The sequence below is a fragment of the Odontesthes bonariensis genome, chromosome 11 (assembly GCF_027942865.1).
Source record: "Odontesthes bonariensis isolate fOdoBon6 chromosome 11, fOdoBon6.hap1, whole genome shotgun sequence".
In the NCBI taxonomy this organism is placed as follows: domain Eukaryota; kingdom Metazoa; phylum Chordata; class Actinopteri; order Atheriniformes; family Atherinopsidae; genus Odontesthes; species Odontesthes bonariensis.
In genome coordinates this window covers 23,757,372-23,771,975 of record NC_134516.1, presented here as the reverse complement: position 1 = coordinate 23,771,975, position 14,604 = coordinate 23,757,372, and the positions used below count along the sequence as shown (strand labels likewise).

Genomic DNA, 14,604 nt, shown 5'->3' with positions numbered 1-14,604 from the left:
AACCAACAGAGAAGATGGAACCAGTCACCTACAAAATAATAAGTCAGAAAACATCAAACCAAGTGTTTCATGTAAAAGCGTAAAAGAAAAACCTATTGGATGCATTTCTTGGGGGAAGTTGTTCTTGCAGGGATTAGATTTTGTTTAAAATTCCCAACATATGCTGAGTAAGAAGGAACAGGGAACTAAAGCAAAGAAGAGAGAGGAGATGTCACAAGATCTCTGTGCTTTAGAGTAGCATTAGAGGCTGTTTAACACTGAGAACGTTATTAGCAATCCCACATTTAATAGAGGGCCAGGCAGCTTTTATGAAGAACTTAATCAAAAGGCGGCTCAGTACTGACAAAACTGCAATCATCTCAGCATTGAACTGGCCCTGTGGGCAAACAATTCACAGCCTGTCAGGTGGAAGATGGATTTCAACCCAGGAATTAATGAGATGATTCGGGGAACTCCCAAATCCTAAAGGAAGCCCACAAACAGCATGAATGCACGGATTACAGAAGAAGTCATTAAGTCCTTGGCTAGCTGTAAACATAAACATGCGGTTTTATTTTTGGATATTACCTCATCGTGTCAATAAGGTTAACTCCTGCATACAGTCATCTATTTGCACTTCCAGCTGACATACCGTATCACATTGATGTATATAACTGCAACTTCACCCTTTAACTTGGAGTAGCAGGCTGATTAACAACCAAGAAGAATCCCAAACACGTGAACACCGTCTCCAGAGTCCTGCAACTCGTACAGGGTCACTCCTTCAGTCTGCACAACACGGAGAAAACAGTATGCAGAGACAGACTCAAGCAGTCCTGGAATCAGTTCAGGCTCTTATAAAGCTAAGGCAGCCAATTTGCAACAGTGTTTCTCATATCAATGAGCAAACTGCTGTAAATAATGAAATGACGCTTCCCACAGAGGGTAGATGCTAAGCTCACATGCCTGTGGATCATGAAACATGCAGAAACACATGAGATATCTTCCTCCTCCTTCAGAGTTTTCCTAGGAAAGGAGTTATACAAAGATGGACACATCAAACGCATTTATTCTATAGGCACCACTATGGACTTCTAAACACAGAAATACAATATGCGCAGGGGTAATATTTCTCTGTGCACCTTCCCTGTCTGTCTCTTCTTATACACACACATGCATGCACACAAACACGATAAATTGTTTTGGCATTGCCACTTTTGATTTAAAAGCACTGATGGAAGCTGGGAAGTAGAGAGAGAACACAGACCTATGATTCCACGTTACAGCTGTGCATTTTAATTCCAAATTGTTTATCCATAAATGCGATCCTTTCAGCTCAAAAATGTGTTATTTCTGGCGTTTTAAGCGAGGTATCCACGGCCACCTGCTCGTGATTAAAGCCCCACATCATTGTATCATTGTGGAGCTTCACTCTTTAAATCTTTTAGGTCTACTTTAAATTCTAAAAATTGAAAGTGTCTGTTGTGTGGCGCAATATATTCTTACATGTGAAATTATTAGATTGTTAATACTTAATGTCTGTTTTCCAGGTCGGGGTGACCTGATTGGCTCCGACTGTCTGACGCAGGAAGAAGTGATAAAGACCAACGCCTGCGTGAAGGCTCTTACCTACTGTGACCTGCAGTACATCAGCCTCAAAGGGCTCCGCGAGGTGCTCTGCCTCTATCCTGACTACGCCCAGAAGTTCCTCACCGAAATCCGACACGATCTGACGTACAACCTGCGAGAAGGACACAACACTGAGGTACAGCAGTGGCTGACAGTTACTGAAAATACGGGGTTGAAACATCTCTTTAAGGGTCAGTGCGAGGAACTCAACAAAGGTAATGAGCTGGGATTGCTCTGTTATTGATTTACAGCGATTTTCTACAGGTGACCCTTCAATTTCCTGCTATTCCATTAAATGGAGCACATTTTACAGTGACTATAATGTGTCTTGTTAAAAATCAGTTAATGTAAACCTTTGTGACCTCCAGCACTCAGTTTCAGGATGCAATGATAAAAGTATGTATATTTTATGCCATTACTTTTTCAAATGTTGATGCTTTTACCATTAAGTGATATCTTAGCTATTTATTTAAAAAAGATTCTTATTAACATAGCAAGAAAAACAAAACAAAGAAACATGTTTCAGTAGCATTTTTCTATGAGCAGACACAAAAGGGTTAAGAGTTAAGAACAAATAAACCCATGACTGATGTCATTATTTCTTTAAGCCTAAGATAAGTTTGGGTTAAACATCAACATTAAAATGAGAGAACTTGAGCAAAGATTTTGGAAGGAGCCAACTCCTCCATGTGTGTTTGACACACATGCTTCAGATTAAAGTGGCAAATCAGATTCACTTATCCAACTGTAAACTAGCTCAAACTTTGGGTACTTTCCTTGTATGTTGAGGATGGAGTTTTTTTTTTTTTTGCATATTCATTTCAATTATGCAATGCAAAGAACTGTGAAAGAAAGAACAAATTTACCCAAGTATGGCGGACGGAGCCTGAGCAAAGTAGCTAAAGCTTGCATCCATCTCTCCAGGGGATTAATACTTCATCATGTTCCCGGCCAGATGGGATATGCGGCCCCCCCCCCCAGCATATTCTGAGGCCTTCTAAGAGGTCCGTTCCCTGTGAAACATGCTCTGAGGCATCCCAATCATATGTGCAAATAACCTCAGCTGGCTCCAAGAGTTTTCCTGGACACCCAAAGGAAACAAATCCAAGCAGGCATTACCCAAAGCTGGAATGTTGATAAAGAGATTCCTCAAGCTAACTAAACGCCATCCCCGCCAAAACAGCCCAGTACAACTCATATATTACTTTTTTTGTGCATCTCATCCACCTGTTGGCATCAAGTGCTTTAATTACTCGCATGCATGGAAGAGTCCGATTACTGAGAACTGATTAGATTTCGTTCACTTTGCCAAATTCCAATTGATCTAAATGACGCCGGTCGAAAAGGCGATAATGTTGGAAGGGCAATGGTGTTCTTTCACCTGCACCTGATTAATTAGGTTGTTGCTAACAATAGAAATCACTCCAAATGGCAGTCAAATTATCTGCAAACTCTTCAGTGCGAGTTCCCATCCACGTCATGAATGAAATTACTCCATGACCACTTAAAGAGTACTCTGTGTTTTGACCTCCTTTTTCCAAAAGCTTTAACGAAATGGCTTTTCAATTAAGATGGATTAGCCGTCCAGACTGGGAGGGAAGAAGAATCCATGGTTTCTGCTTGAGATTCAGCCAACAGATAAAGACACAAACTCGGTATGGCAGATTGAGATGCTGGGGATTTACGGATGGCTCTCAGCTGCAGTGTACACATGAATAACCAGCTTGTGTTGAAAATAGCTAAGTCACGTTTTCTCTCTGAGTAAGCATGTTAATCAGAGCAGCGTTGAAAGTGGAACAACATGGAAAAAAACCTAAAACAATTTCAGATAGAACTTGGTTTGTGGATTCAACAATTGCTACTAAACACTCTCTCCTTTAGTGACAGTTTAAATCTGAAAACAGTATCATATGAGTCATTTAAGCAAAATGTTTAAATGTCACCAAAAAATATGATTTGTATAGTGATTGTGTTCCAGCTAAATTTCAAGATTAGCTTTTTGGGTAAGAAATAAATAAAAAAAAAGTTGGACAAATGTGCCACACATGATGAACAACAGAAGCAAAAATAGTGCCAGTTGTCCCTTATATTGTCAAATCATTCACAGATATCCACAAACACTCAAAGGCAAATGTGGAGATGAGATTAAACTTGGGAAAATACAAGGTGTTAAAATTGGGTAAATGCAATCTAAAACTAAGCCAAAATGCAGAAGCAGTGTTGGAAAACTAAGTGTGGTGATGTGTGGTGTTGTGCAGTAGGATCAGACATCTCCACTTTGGTCTCGTCCAAAGTACATTTGTTCCAAAAGTCTTTGGAAGACATGCTGCTTGTTCTTTTTAGAGAGAACATTTCATCCCAACAAGTATGGCTTGTGATTGGCTGATTACTTACCTTCTTTATTCCTTTTGAATCAGTAAGGGTGGACAGTTTTTCACACACTGCTCCTGCATTTTGGCTTTGTTTTTGTTAGATAAAGTCTCCTGGCTTCACTTTCCCTCCTACCGGCGAGAGGTATCTGTCTTCCGATCTGGTTGTATCAATGTGCACCCTTTTTTTTTTTTTTTTTTAATATTTTTATTGGGAGGTAAGGCACATTGGAATAGAAATCAATGTCACATTTACATTGAGAATTGTATCACCACTGTCAGTTTGAGCAAACATTGATACAGTCAAAATAATGTGCATCTTAAAAAAAAAAAAAAAAAAAGCATACAATCTACCTCCTCTAGTGTTTTTTTTTTTTTTTACAACAATTACAGAACAATACACTATTGTGGGGGGCTACTTAACTAACAGTTAAGGACATCTATATATAGCAATTGAATAAATATAACAAGTGTAATATGTACGTGTGTGTAAGCTGCTCAGTACAAACAAAAAGGAGGACAAAAGACAGAAAAGGAAAAAGAGAGGAAAGAGAAGGAGAGAGTGAGTGGGGGTCCATCAATCAGGGGGCAGAGTTTGAAAAAAAGTTAAAAAAGGATGCCACTTGTTGTAGAATTTGTCAGAGTTACCTTTCACTGAATATCTGATCTTCTCCAGCTTTAGAAAAGACATAGTATCGTTGAGCCACTGAGAGCTGGAGGGAGCTTTAGTTGACTTCCAGTGAAGGAGGAGATGGCGTCTAGCTATTAATGAAGTGAAGGCTATGATATCTAGCTGCTTGGAAGTAAACCGGTTGTGTCTTCCGGGAGCCCAAATATAGCGACATGGGGAAAAACCTTTATGTTCGTCAAAAGTATTTTTGACATGGCATGAAAATAGTTCTGCCAGAAGCGAGAAAGTAATGAACAAGAGTAGAACATATGTGTTAGATTGCAGGGTGAAGCTAGACATTTGTCACAGTTGTCGGCGATATTAGGATAAAATTGTGACAGTCGAGTTTTGGAAAGATGAACTCTGAATAGTACCTTGAATTGAATGTGCACCCTTGAAGCGAAACAAAATTCCACTGCATTTGTTTTTGACTCCTATGTCAAAAATCTTTGATTTAAATGTTATGTTCACAGTAACTTAAAAAAGAACATTAAAATCCATTAACTTGTGGCCAAAAAAAATCTTTGTAGTATGTTGAAAGAATAATAAACTCATTTGTAATCATTTTGAGGAATTTAGTAAAGCCTGGCTTGCACATAAATCTCAACATATGTCCCAGCATGTAGAACGCAACATATATGTGCATGTTCAGCGAAGGCAGTTGTGCATCCTCAACCGACCGCAGCGAGGGACTAAAAATAGAACTGTCAGATGTCGGGGCAGGGCTGAGGTCATCTCTGGCTGGATAAATATAGAGCAACAACCAGATGGGGACAAGACAAGAAAACATCGGGATGGAGGGAAGCAGCAGGGGAAGGAAGAAGGAGAACTTCGCTGATGTTTACAGTCACGTGCCACCACTCACACACACCACCAAGTCAAAAGAGATTAGATTCTTTTCCTAGAGACGTAACCTTAACCTTAATTCAAACCTTCACTCTGAAATTGAATTATTCAAATTGTAACACTGCAGTCCCCCGCACTGTGTCTGTGTTCACAGATTTCTATCCTTATTGCAGACATTTACACATGCAGGATCACACTCTCAGCAAACCGTAACACAGCCTTTGCCCTTGCTGAAAGATGTTCATACACATAACATACAGTACAAAACTGCTGCTGGCCATGCTCCATCCCACACTCGCACATGTCGGGTCTCCATATGTCAACATGCATTATTTCTCACATGGAGCGCATGTATTTACACCTGCAAACACAACACACAGAATCGGGCGATGACATCTATTTTTTTTTCTGAGGCGTGCAGCATATCGAGATGGCACGTGCTGCGCTCATACACATATTAATACAGAGGCAGAATTCCAAACAGTCTCTTCTCCGCTCAGTTCCCTCCAGGCAAACCTCTGCTAAAATTAAACCTCTGTGATCTAAAAATACCAGCCGGGCACGTGAGCCAACCACTGGATGAAGAACCACAACAGAGGAGAGAGATGGGGAAGGGTGGTGTCGACAGGGGAAATGATGAGGATAAGGGGGAAATGGGGCTGCTTGCTGGAGCTTTAATCAGCTTTGAGAGAAAAAGTGCAGAAAACACTACCAACAACCTTCCGAAAACGCTTCTGCAGCCACTGCAAACAAGATTACAACGGAAGGAATGGAATGTGTTTTTTTTTTTATTGTTTTTTTATGTTTTTTATGATTCAAATTGTAAGGAGTGATAAACATCACGACAGGCCAATCTCCTTTATTCATTCGAAACCCTTCAGGAGTAGAGACTCTCTGCGATTTTAATGCTCGCTTGCTTTTTGAATGAGGACTCCTTTTGCAGCTCTGTTGATAAACTGAATGGAGTCACAGCTGATGCAACTCTTGTGAATGGCAACTATTCCCTCTCAGCGATGCTTTCAGAGACTCAGCAGCTCCCCCGTCTGATGAAAGAGTGAAGCGACAGCGAGGAGTGTTTGCACTGAAGTACAAAAAAACACATGAACAAAACAGGAAAACTCAACAGACCGACTTAATAAAATAGCATTTTGACAACAGCTTCAGTCGTGTCATTGCTACACTTTTGATGTTGTTTGCATGTCATTGCACGACATGGACTGTGAAGAAATGACATGCTGCCCACAACCTGTTTGGCACGTCGCTTTTAATGACATTACAAAAAAAAACCTTGGCACAACACAACTACATCTCTTCAGTCCTATGGTGTGCATTCAGGTGCAAAGAGACTGCTGTCAAGGCAGACCTGGTTGTTGGCAACAAGCTAGAGTTGAGTTGGTGATGGATGCAGTGGCAGATGAACAGGAGGGGAAATGCTAGCTCAGAGGTGGAGTAGGCGGGTCTGCGGACGGAAAGCGAGAACACTTTGAGGGCAAACTGAAAGCTGAATAGCAAACAAATATTCATTCCAGTTAGTTTGGCTGGAACGTGGGAAAACAGGGAGTCTGTGAGCTGGCAAGTGTGCAAGTTGCCTGGCTGAGCTGCTGAAGAGGTTACAGCTGGTGGAGCTTTGCTCCACTCCAGAACGAATGGCTCCACTCCTGTAATCCAGCACAGACACACACAGAGGAGAGGCACGCAGGGAACAACTGGCTGCGATGTTGAAAGGCTCTTGTTGTTGTGACTTTGACTCTGATTACAAACATGAAATATGAACCCTACATTTATAATGAAGTCAAAGTGTTTTTCTCCTGTACGTCAGGGCCTCTGTCGTAGACATTGTGACAAAAATACAAGATGGAAATGAATAATGTCACCGTGGACAATGTGGGTTGATGATTCTGCTTTTGTCTTTTTTTCTTTTTAAAAAAAACAACACATTTTATCATGATGGGGATGATTCGTACTCCTCAGGCAGACTGTGAGATTAACGGAGGAATCGTGAAGAAGCTTCCCTCCATTAAGGAGGACGAGGAGGGTTCAGGCTCAGAGGAGGAACACTCTCCTCTCCCCAAGATGTCTTCCCTCGGCAGGCTAGGCCGAGGTCTGCGCTCCCCCCTGCGCTCCCCTCTGCGCTCCCCGCTGCTGCCGCCGAGACTCTTCAGACCTGCGAGTGATCACACCCGGCCCTCCAGCCTGCAGATCCCAGCGGTGAGCTTCAGCTGCCTGCAGCCGGACCTCAGCCCTCGGTAGGGAGCCACTCACTCATTTATTGACTCGGCGCTAAGCTATGGCTACACATGGAGGAGTTTATTAAGCGATAAGTGATCCTTAGTGGAAATTTGACGTGAATTTCTTTTGACTTGGGACACGATTCATAAACACAGCTACAGGCTCATTTGCATGAAGTCCCTGGAGAGGTGAAAGCAGACACTAAGCTTGAGGTAGCAATTTATTTTTCTACAGCCTCTGAGGGTGCATACAAGCATGGATTCTGTTTCTGTGTTGGAATGAAAAGGCACACACTGCAAGGCAAGTCTGGAGTGTTATACAACAAGATTTAGGACCTTTAAGTGAGTCATTTTAATGTGGTGTTTAATTGCTATTCCCATCCACTTAATGCATTTGTCTGTCATAACTCGTGCCTACATACAATTTTACATTACGTGGTGTTTCGTATTAATGTTTTACGTTCTTATTAGTGCTTGAATTATGCTATATTATGTCATTAAGAATAAAGTCGGACACACATTTAGTTATATGAGTGGATGTGAGTGATTGTCCTGCAGGTGTGTGCAGCTTCTCTCAAACGATCCATCTCCTGTTGCTGAGTGTGACCTTTGACCTTTTCAGTAGCTCTCTCTCTGTAATGATGCATTCACTGGCAGGTCCGGGAAGCCTTTTAGGGATTTATAGAAAACAGAAGCAGGTCTGAGATCAGCAAAAAACAGACCCAAATGCTTTAATTCAGTGCTGAAGTGTTTTGACAGATCCAGCAAAGACATGGAAAAATAACACTTCTTATATCCTGGGTTTTCTCGTAAAAATGCAGCTAAACAAATGTAGATATTAAGTATATAATTACATGACAGTGATTTGAGTTCTATAGTTTAGTCTCTGGTCAGAAAAATGGTTTTATGTCCATCCAGCCTCCCAACACTTTTGAGGATATGGTCTTGTCTTAGTCCTAAAAAAAAAAAGGCTTGCCAAACATGAAAACATTTCCAAATACTTGATACTCAATCTTAAATGTGTTAAACCATTGCCGATAGGCCGATTGCATTCAATAAACCGATAGCGACCATTACCGATGTTAAGCTGATGCATCTGTGCCTCACTAGGCCAAAGACATGCGTCTCTCCTTACTCCTCTTTTAGAAATCGAGACATTCTTGAAAATACTTGGCTGTGAACAATTTCCAGGTCGCTGGCAGAGGGATTGAGGAGAGAGTAGGAAGCGCAAATTAGACATATGACATGAGCCCCCGGAATGAGAAGCTGCCTGGCATGTCCACATTTTGCACCAGTTAGAGCAGACAGGGCTTTACAGTGAGGAGGCCTTAAAGAGACAGGAGCTTAAACAGAGGACAGGAGGGGACAGGAGGGGACAGGAGGGGACAGGAGGTGACAGGAGGTGACAGTATGAGAAAAATGGCGGTTTTGTCTGATCACTTGGACGCTCATCTCAGCGTGCTTGACCCATCACTGGAATGGTAAACTCAGGTTGGTTAGAAAAATACACTTGCCAATGAAAAACACTGCGTACTGGTAAAATCAGTGGAGCCTGTGTGTATATATATATATATATATATATATATATATATATATATATATATATATAGGGATAGCTGTCTCCAAGCCATCCAGTGTTCAGTTACTTTCCATAAGCTATACTGACCTGCATCGCCTGGAATACAGATGATTTATCAGAAGGAATTCCAGCTCAGCCACAATGCAAACAATGGCACCTTCAGATGAAACTTCTTTTTAATCCCCACAGTAACTGCAAGTGATTCCAATTTTGAAAATGAGTTTCATAAAACTCATTTTACGTAACAAGTGACTCCACTTGGCTCCCTGATGCTTTGTCTCGCTACACAATTGTCACTCAAACAGTAGATAACAATGATATAACCATGAAATTCACTGAGCACATTCAGGCTACCAAAGTAACTTCTCATGATATACTGCGCTTAATACGGGATTCAGTGAATAATTGATTTTTCTTTTTGCTTCTTTGGTGACTGAACCGTGTCTGGTTTGAGTGTATGAATAATGCAAAGTCGCTTGGAGCCTGTGGGTTCCTGTATGTGGTCTTAAACAAGAAAACACCATTTGTACCTGCCTGGATGTGTACTGTTAGTGTAAAACAGCGTGCAGTTTAGCCGTAGTTTACTCAGCTGCATGGAGACATGCAATCTGTTCTGCTCTATAATGTGGTGTAGATTTATTTTTTGTAGTCTGCTGCCACCGTGTGGAGCTACTCTCTCACTGCCTCATAGTGAATATTCGATCAGCAACCAGCTGCCGTGACGTTTGAAGATTGAAGGAGTAACTTTATGCTAGCTTTGTAACTGCATTGTCTGTACTTTCAAATCAGAATTGTGTCAAACTCATCCTGTCTGTCCTCAGGTTTGTGGATGGGATCGAGACAGAAAAGCACAGCCCAGGTTCGGCTCAGAAGTTTGACTTTCCTCCCAGTGCAACACAGAGTTTTCTGCCCAGGACTTTTTCAGCCACCTCGGGTGAACCACGCACGCAACACAAACACGCTCCCTGACAAAAACTGGTGCTCTCTAACATGACATGCTGTTGAATAAACTCAATTTGTTGAATTTAAACCTGAAAGTAGTTCTTGTTGCTGTTAAACAAAACTGAACTGGACCAGCGCATGTTTTATAATAAATCTTTCTTCTGCGTTTATTCACTTACGGTTGTGTTCATTACGCAGGGACCCATGATGAAGGTGACACCATGCAGACTATTGCAAAGCTTAAAAATGAGGTAAGCCTGACAATATTCCAGTATATTACTCTGAAAGAAAGACAAGACGGGACTGGAGTTGCTATTGTTAACATGAATATGAATCCAGTTAGCACCGTGCATGCGTTGCCAGATGAGAACAGAAGACACAGGATGTTGCATTCATGTACATTCATATGAGGTGACAAAAAAAAAACCCTGCCAGAACCCAACAAGTGGATAAAGTAAAATTTCTAAATGATAAATCTCATGATAACCCCCCCCCCCCAAGTTAATCATCATGCTCCATGACTGCTTCTGCCTTATTATTTTTGAAACTACAACCTGAAAAACAATCTGAGATCAAGCCAATGGCAGCTCCACACTCAGAGAAACTTTACAGATTTTTTTTGTAATACATACTCTTAAGTGTCCCTGTTCTTTTTATCCAAAATCTAGGACTTAAAAATTTATATATATTTTTTTATTGTCACTATAAAGCTGACAATTTTACTTCTACCTCATCAAAACCTACAAATCAGAGGACACAACGGGTCAGGAATAGTGATGTGATGGAAGCTGTCCTTCGAATTCTCCACTGTGGGCTGCAACAGAAATGAAGCACAATAGATCTATTTCAGTCTTAGTATTTCTTGGCAGCCTGTGCAGTGAGTGTAAACTCCAGTGCTTGTAAAACTATGTTAAACTACAAATACAAAAGAGGTGTTGTAAACGGAAATATGTTCGAATTTGCATACATTTCCAGGATAGAAAGTTTCAGTTTTCTTATTGGATATAGCTGCCATAATAGAGTCGGATGATTTTACCCAAATATTTTGATCTCTTTTAATTATAAATCATAAAATGCTGCCAGCAGCCATTATAAAGATCAGTTTTTGCGTTATTTTAAGGACCATTTTGAGTCTTGCTAATAAGGGTTTATCTAAGTAAATGTGCCTCAATAGACAAAGTGTGGGAGGCAAACACATTCCACTCATCCTTTAATCTCATCCTCCAGATGTGTGTCCTCTCCCGTCAAGTAACTGCTGTGAGTCAGGAGCTGCAGGAAATGACACGTCTTCTGAAACCTCTCTTTCACAACCCCTCCACGCTGCTGATACCCTGCGTTGTGACTCCACCTCCCAGTGTGTCTTCGCACAGCTGCTCCCCAGCTCCACCCCTTCTTACCCAACAAGCACTGGTGGGCTGCTCAGAAGAGCAAAATCCTCCACCTGTCCACGCACCTGCCCCGCCCTCTCCTCAGCTGAGCATGAGCAAGGTGTTTCAAGGAGAGTTTGATCCACTTCAGTCTCCTCCTTTCTCCCATCACATCAGTCCCGCTCACCTGGTCTCTTACAGCTCAGCTCCCCCTTCTCTCAACACCTCCCCTCATGAGCACACAGTTGCACCACATCTCTGTTCTTCCTCCTCCATCCCTTCACTTTCTTCATCTCCCCTCCTGGTGGACTTATCAGAACCCGGCAGGGAGCCACAAACACAGCCTCGATCCCAACTTCCACCATCATCCCAGCACCAGTTCACATCCCACTCCTATCCCCATTCTCAGGTCCATCCCCGGCCCCTTCCCCAGACCCCCAGCATGGCTTCAAACCCTCGAATGCCCCTCCTGAACCTGCAGGAAGTGGAGTGGGGAGAGCACAGAACCCAGCTCAGCTTCATCAATGAAGGACAGCCGTCGGTGTAAACAGAAGAGAAGAAGATCGGAGCCCTGACACCGGACTGACAGAAAGGACCAGCATGTCACGACTTACTGCATGACAGACATTTGCCCAAAGTTTGGCATGCGAGTTACACTGTAAATATGTTATTTTTAAACTGTTGTCATGAGCACTATCGAGAAGATCTGATAATAAAAGTTCTTTAACAGTTGCATTTGATACGTTCAACACTTTAAACTGTGATTTCAAGAACAGACATATTAACATGAGACAGCGAGCGCTTAGAGTTTTGGATCAAACTTGGGTAGTTTTGTCGAATGCATGTTTTCGCCCAGTCAATCAATCAATCAATCTTTATTTATATAGCGCATTTCATACCACAGGCAACTCAATGTGCTTAACATTGTTACACAGCGTGTAACATTGAAGTCCTGGCAGCCTTTTGTAGTTGGGATGCTCGTCCAGGACTGCTGCAGTGCCCGTCTCCAGTGTGAAACTTCTCCAGCACAGCAGGACTTGCCTGAAAAGAGACCTTAAAAGTCCCCTTTGCCGTAGAGCTGGATCTTGGACGGATCTTTGGTGACCTGAGAGACAATATTGGTGGCAACATGTTGGTTTTATCCGATGCTACTGTAGACTGATATTTGAATTTTGAAAATAAAATGCCATTTTATTCCGAGATGTCAAGATTTGATGGACAAAATGAAGGAGATATTGGCCAGAAAAACACTCTTGTCCACAACACTGGACAAGGCGCCAAACAGAAACTTTACAATTAAAATGTTCATATAAGAGCAAATACATTTCACAAAACAAGAGCAATGAAATAAAATGCAAGAACTTTTTAGAAATGGGTGATGACAAAACGATATACAGGATTTCCCATCAGTGGTAACAATGATTAAATTAAAAACTCGCAAGTTCACAGAGACGACAAGCTTGAGAAACGTCCCAATGAGGCAAAATGCAACATATCACAAAACAAAAAACCCAGCAATAAATCAGAAAACCTAAAAACGATGTGGAAAACAAGTAAAATGGAAGAGAGTTATCGCTCACATCTGTTTTTACAGAAACAAATAGATGGAGGCAAATGGCACTCTGAAGCTTTTCATGGGAACTTTATATACAATGAGGAAACTAGTGCAGCACGTAACTTTGCAGCTCAGGTAAGAATGGAAGTCGGCGCAGTCGCTGTCACGCTCATACCGGCAACCCCCGGTAGTTCTTGTACTTTTAGAAGATGATGTGGGGATTGGCACGTGAGTCAGTCCAAAACGATGTGCTTCGAACATTAACACTTGTGTTAAGCATTATTTCAAACAACTCCTGGAGCTACTTTGCACGCCACATGAGGCTTATCATTCAAAAATCTAAAAGTTGAGGGCAGTTTCTTGGTGCCGTTACTTCGCACAGTGATATTAAAGGATGGATGCGTGACCAGGATGGTAGAAAACAAGATATAGCATGTTGATAAAGCAGAAAAAAAACAGCCTCAGTGAGCCCATGCCTCTGCCAGATTTTAGATTCTTCACTGCTAATGTTTTCCATATCCACAGATAATGGCGATCACTTGCTGTCAGAAATGCTTCTGAGCTGATATAAACATTCCCCAGACCAATGTTTGTTCCCCGCTCTCCTGATCTGAGTTTGAATCATTCATCAAAAAGGTTTATTTCAAATGGACATCAAACTGCCCTTTAATTCAGTGTGAACACATTTTAAACACTTTGATCCATGAAGATGCTGAGTAACACAAGGGTTGTTATTTGTACTCACCCTTCCCATCTTGGTATTGGCTGTGCTCCACAGTGTGGTCTAACCTTTATCTATATATATTTGTTATGTAATGTAAATACTATGCGTGTGAATGTGTGCGCACGTCCTCTTTTATACCTGTCCAGCGCTCTATAATTGAGACAATTGCTTTGTCATTAGAACCAGATCCAAAATTTGACTCAGTGGTTCCACTGCTACTCATGTTTTCCAGAGAGAGGCCGTGGGATTACTCTGCATAAAGACCTCAGCCACTGACCAAGTCTTTTGAGAAATCTGTAAACACGCTGCACAACGTGCAAACCACAGTCACACACACACACAGACACAAATACAAATACAACTCTATTTGATGATTGTATACATGTTTAACTGGATTGGTTGTTTAATCTGGGGGTACAAATCTTCTCATGCACCGAGGGAGGAAAACAGTCCTGTCAGCTCTCTACGTGCGTGGCTAACTTTGATCATCAAAAGCAGCGCTGAGCTGGACCTAAATCCACAGCCCAACACGGCTGCGCTGTTCAATCAGTGCAACATATACTTTTCATACAGGGCAAAACAATGCCGCATTTTATTGCGAAGCCTTCACTCAAACCTCCCGTAACTGGAAACACTCGTGGCTGTAGCAGAAAGATGTTCAACCCTGCCATAAAATGCTGGCTCCAGGGCGAAACACCACCCAATTTTTCAACTTT

General features: G+C 41.7%; 1 protein-coding gene across 1 annotated transcript in view; it reads left to right on the top strand.

Annotated features, from left to right (window-relative positions):
• The window catches only part of LOC142391861 (voltage-gated delayed rectifier potassium channel KCNH8-like), a 50,611-nt gene extending 38,303 nt beyond the window's left edge, over positions 1–12,308 (top strand). The window contains exons 11-15 of the mRNA XM_075478036.1: positions 1,530–1,744; positions 7,465–7,739; positions 10,122–10,234; positions 10,441–10,493; positions 11,470–12,308. Of these exons, the coding sequence (XP_075334151.1) occupies positions 1,530–1,744; positions 7,465–7,739; positions 10,122–10,234; positions 10,441–10,493; positions 11,470–12,156 (1,343 nt within the window). The 3' untranslated portion in view covers positions 12,157–12,308. The remainder of the gene's footprint in view (positions 1–1,529; positions 1,745–7,464; positions 7,740–10,121; positions 10,235–10,440; positions 10,494–11,469) is intronic.
• The last annotated feature ends 2,296 nt before the right edge of the window (positions 12,309–14,604 follow it).